The sequence below is a fragment of the Dendroctonus ponderosae genome, unplaced genomic scaffold (assembly GCF_020466585.1).
Source record: "Dendroctonus ponderosae isolate FM_Combo_2020 unplaced genomic scaffold, Dpon_F_20191213v2 Dpon_F_20191213_1, whole genome shotgun sequence".
In the NCBI taxonomy this organism is placed as follows: Eukaryota; Metazoa; Arthropoda; class Insecta; order Coleoptera; family Curculionidae; genus Dendroctonus; species Dendroctonus ponderosae.
Window position 1 is genome coordinate 38,618,457 of NW_026017110.1, and position 4,631 is coordinate 38,623,087.

The window sequence follows — 4,631 nt, forward strand, 5'->3', positions numbered from 1 at the left end:
TAAAATAGTTTCTACTACAAGACACGATTCGAAACACAAAAACTTACCTTGAAGATTGTTGAGAACAATTCCATACAAGCCCGCTCTACTCTCTGTTAGAAAATCTCCTAAATTGCTCATTATTTTATAAACACTGTACAGTTTTATTTATGAAATTCACTATTTCGAGTTCGAACCGAAATCACACCACTTTTCAAACCGGGTACCTACGCCAACACCTGTGTAGTGTGTGGTTATAAAACCGGTGAACGATCCGTTCCCGCGAGATTTGGCAAGAGAAGCTTGTTCTACTGCCGTTGCGTGATGGGATCACTCGATCGCGTTCAAGAATACCAATATTCGCTTCACGAGAGAACCACGCCCTTCTTTCTCATGTGATCGCCGTTCCCAGTTTCGAGAATTGGGCTCCAGGTGATTGCAGAAAGGCCTTTGCATCCTGAAAAAGTGACCGTATGGTGTGCATTATAGTTCGGTGGTGTTATTGCCCCGTATTTTTTTGAAAACGATCAAGGAAGAGCCATAACAGTCAATTCTGAGCGCTATGAACGCATGTTAACCGATTATGTTTGTAAAGAAATTGAAGATTATGATCTGGAAGACATGTCGTTGCAGTAGGATGGAGCAACGAGTCACAGAACGCTGGCATTTATAGCCCAATTGCAAGATAAATTTCCAGGGCGCGTAATTTCGAGATTGAGTGATGTCAATTGGCCCCCAAGATCCGGCGACTTAACACCGTTAGACATCTTTTTGTGGGGCTATGCGAAAGATCGTCTTTAGTGCAACAATTCTCAAACTCTTGAGCAACTGAAAGCCAATATCCGTGAAGTTATGAACTAGATATTACCGGTAATGTGCCGAAAAGTTATTCAAAATTATCTCAAAAGGATTGAGGCCTGTAGGAGGTCCCGTGGAGGACATTTAAATTATATTGTGTCACGTATAATGACAAAGTTTAATCTTTATATTGAATCAAAATTTTCGTCTCCATCTGAATATTTTATGTGTTCTTTTTTTACTTTACTTTTCCAAGCATAAAATGGATAACCCTGTACATTTTTCGTACAAGTAGGCTGCAAAGTCCAGTCATTTTCATGCGTAAATGTTACGTGAATTGCAGTGTTAATTATAGCTTTTCGGTGTGGCACTACTAGGCGAGAGCATGGGTATTTCTTGATAGGTAATTCTAAGTATGTTAAAGAAGTTAATTTATTAAGAGTATCAGTTGGAATAATTTATTCCCAATCAAATTAGTAAATGAAGTTGCAGCAAAAATCGTTCGCTACTTTATTGTCTCGCTTTTTCCATTAATAACTAAGAACTAAACTAATCAATATTTAGACTTTTAGAAATGGCTGAAAGAATCCAAACCTAATTGGGATTTCAATTATTGATTTAAAATGTTTCGAAAAATAATAAAATATTTACTTACCAATGGAGTGGTTTCCACAAGCAAACTAATCCCCACGAAAATAACAGCTCTTATCCACAACATGTTGATATTTACTCTTCTTAATTGTGTTCATAACTAAACTTTGAGAGACTTTTCCCTGTATTTTGTCAGTCACATTTGTACAAATTTTGCATTTCACAGCACCGTATTATGTCATTTTTGTTTGAAAACACTTTTTTGTGATATTCAACAACAGTTAGCAAGATCTAGAAAAATCAAACAGTAGCAGCCTTGAAGCAAAAATATTTTTTCTAGATCAGATAATTCAATAAAATGGTTATTTCTTTACAACGAAATAAGTTTTTTTTATTATTGCACTTATCAAATATAAAGGTCCAGTCCTGCATCATAAATTCGGCAAATTCGAAGATATCTAAAACACTCAATCAATCATCCATTCGTTACAAGTTGTTTCGGAGTGCTCGAGGAGCTCAGTCAACACGTTTAAACAATCATGTTGATCCTTAATTGGAAAGTGTGGATTATATACTTCCTGTCCATATTGTAAATCTCATCTTATTTTATTTTTCGGGCTCAATGTTTCATTTATTTACGTCGATTAGGCTATTAATTTTTGCCAATCAAATGAGATATTTTTTTGTAATAGAAAATGAAATGCTTCCTTCCATATTAATTTTTGTTTCAGGTTTGAAATAAATTTGATTAGAAAATCATTTTTTGGAAATGGCTAAATTTACGTTTAAAGCTCGAGTTGTTAAATGTATGTAAATTATTCGGAATTACTTTTTTCCACTAATGATTTATCGCGCTGTTTGCAGAATGTGAATGTGCAAAATTTTTTCAATTAATTAGTTATCAACTTTTATCCAGTATCAAGTAATACGTGGTTTATTAAGTTTTTCCAACTGAAACCAAATAATAGTTATTTATGTAACCATTAGGATATGAACATTATAATGCACGCATGTGAAGATTTGCACAACGAGGCTGTAGGCCGAGTCGCATAATCACATAAATGTGTTAATAATATAATATCCTACGTGTTACGTACAATATTTTATCTACCACTATAACGATTATTATTTTAATGATTATTTGAGTAAAATAATTAGTTATAAAATTGAATACAGAACACCGGTAATGAACATTTGCCATTGTCGTCAGAATCATGGTCCAAGTTGTATTTTGAAAATACAAATTTTTTAATGAGTTCGAGCGATGGTCTGTCATCTCATGTTGAAAACGAAGCTTTTAATGTTGTTTCGGATCTTGTGCCAGGGAAACTACAGAAGAAATACTAAGCTTTTGATCGGTACCAGAAATCGTGCAGCGAACGAAAGATTCTCAACTTAACAAGCGAGAAAGTATTATTAGTTAATATATTTTAACAAAGTGAGCAGAATACATAAACCCTCAACCCTTTGGGGCTCGAAGTTCTTTATGTGTGTATCTTTCGTTCACTGTACCATTTCTGGTACCGATCAAAGAAAGCTTCTTGGTATTTATTTCTTCCGTGATTTATCTGGCACAAGATTCGAGAAAACATTAAAAGCTTAGTTCTCAATATCAGATGGCAAATCAAGCCTTGAACTTATTTTGAAATGTGCAATTTTAAGACACAACTTTGACAATGATCGACATATTTATTACCGTACTAGTACAATAATAAGCATCATTATAACATTTGAAAGAGTGCCAAATCATAGTCATTAAGTAACAGTTGTCGATAAAGATAAAAATAGTCCAAAATCTTTATAATTGTTAACATTACAGCGCGAAGGATAGAGTTTCGAATTCACTTCACTCATTTTGCTCGCTTTCAGTTCTTGAAGATTTCAAGATTTATTTACATACACTTTGCTTATTTAAAGACTCATTCAAGAAACATTTTTGAAGAAATTCTATTATGTCGACCTATTTGTAAAAAAAACCATGAAATGTCATAATTATGGCTCGGATAAAAAGGCACAAAAAAATCTGATATCTTAAAAAACCATATAATTTGAACATAAAAAGCATGTTAAAAGCACAAAAATATTTAAAAAGAACAGAAAAGCATCACACTCCTAAAGCTATGGTAAAATTAAGGGCTTAGTAACATGAAACAAACACTAAAAAATCATATAACCTGACCTACCGCAACACATATAATGGCATAACATCACTAATGGCGCGAATGTTCAGCATTGATAAACTCACTCAGTGCCTCTTTAGGTGTGATGTTTTTTTTTTCTTTGGCTTAGTGTTGGATGTATCGATTTTATTATATTTTTGTTTTGTTTCATTTTACTTTATTGTTAATTTTAATTTAATTTTAGTTTAGGATTGTGATTGTGTCCCAAAGACTATCAACTTTAAAACTACTACAAACTATCAAAAGAGGCATAATTTCCTAAATTATTATTAACATTCATCGTTTTGGCTCCTAAACTATTCATTACCAAAAATTGTGCCGTCTGTTTTAAACATTATTATTATAAACAACGACAACCGAAGTTGTAAAATGACTCTTGGTTTGCGGTAAATTATGAACTGACGTGGTGTCGAAACTAATCTAATAAGTGTATGCACTTATATATCGGTATTTATATGATTGCTTTCAAACGCAACTGAAGAACTGTGTTTAAAAACCCTGAATTCTGAACTCACCAAAGAAGCGATTTTATGGTTTCATTGGTAGGTATATTTAATTCGTTGTTTAGTTTCTGTTCGCTCTAATGATGCGAAAAAAGTGTATTTACAAAACCTTAATGAAAAAAAGGTGCTTTATAATTATTTGAATTTTTTTCATATATTTTTTTAAATTGTTTAAGTACCCCTGGCAAGAGCGCCAAAGCAAACAGGCCCATTTTGCATCACCCTATGAAAATCTTAAGATTCCAACTGCCTTCCAGCTGAACTACATTCATTAGCAAATGAAACAGGGCCCAATAAATAAAACAGCAATTAAGTTTTGTGACTTGCGAGCAATTTAATCAGGAAACGTTAGAACTCTAGGACTTTATGTAGTTTAATTTTGAAGCGGTTCTTCTCGAAATTGTTCGTTTGCACCTGCGGCATTTAGCAGTATATTTTAGACTTAGGTAAATACTCTCCAAATTGCATTGTTCAATGATGTGACACCTTGTTAACTTTATTACTGGTAACGAGGGGAAAATGTCGGTTATTTTCAGACCGGCTACATATCAGAGTGGGGACGCAAATTGTTATACAAGTA

The 4,631-nt window shown here is 33.3% G+C and overlaps 1 protein-coding gene across 1 annotated transcript in view; it reads right to left on the reverse strand.

Moving 5' to 3' along the window:
- LOC109541414 (brachyurin) overlaps window positions 1-1,553 on the reverse strand; it is a 5,128-nt gene extending 3,575 nt beyond the window's left edge. The window contains exon 1 of the mRNA XM_019910273.2: window positions 1,433-1,553. Within this exon, the coding sequence (XP_019765832.1) occupies window positions 1,433-1,495 (63 nt within the window). The 5' untranslated portion in view covers window positions 1,496-1,553. The remainder of the gene's footprint in view (window positions 1-1,432) is intronic.
- Window positions 1,554-4,631: the final 3,078 nt, after the last annotated feature.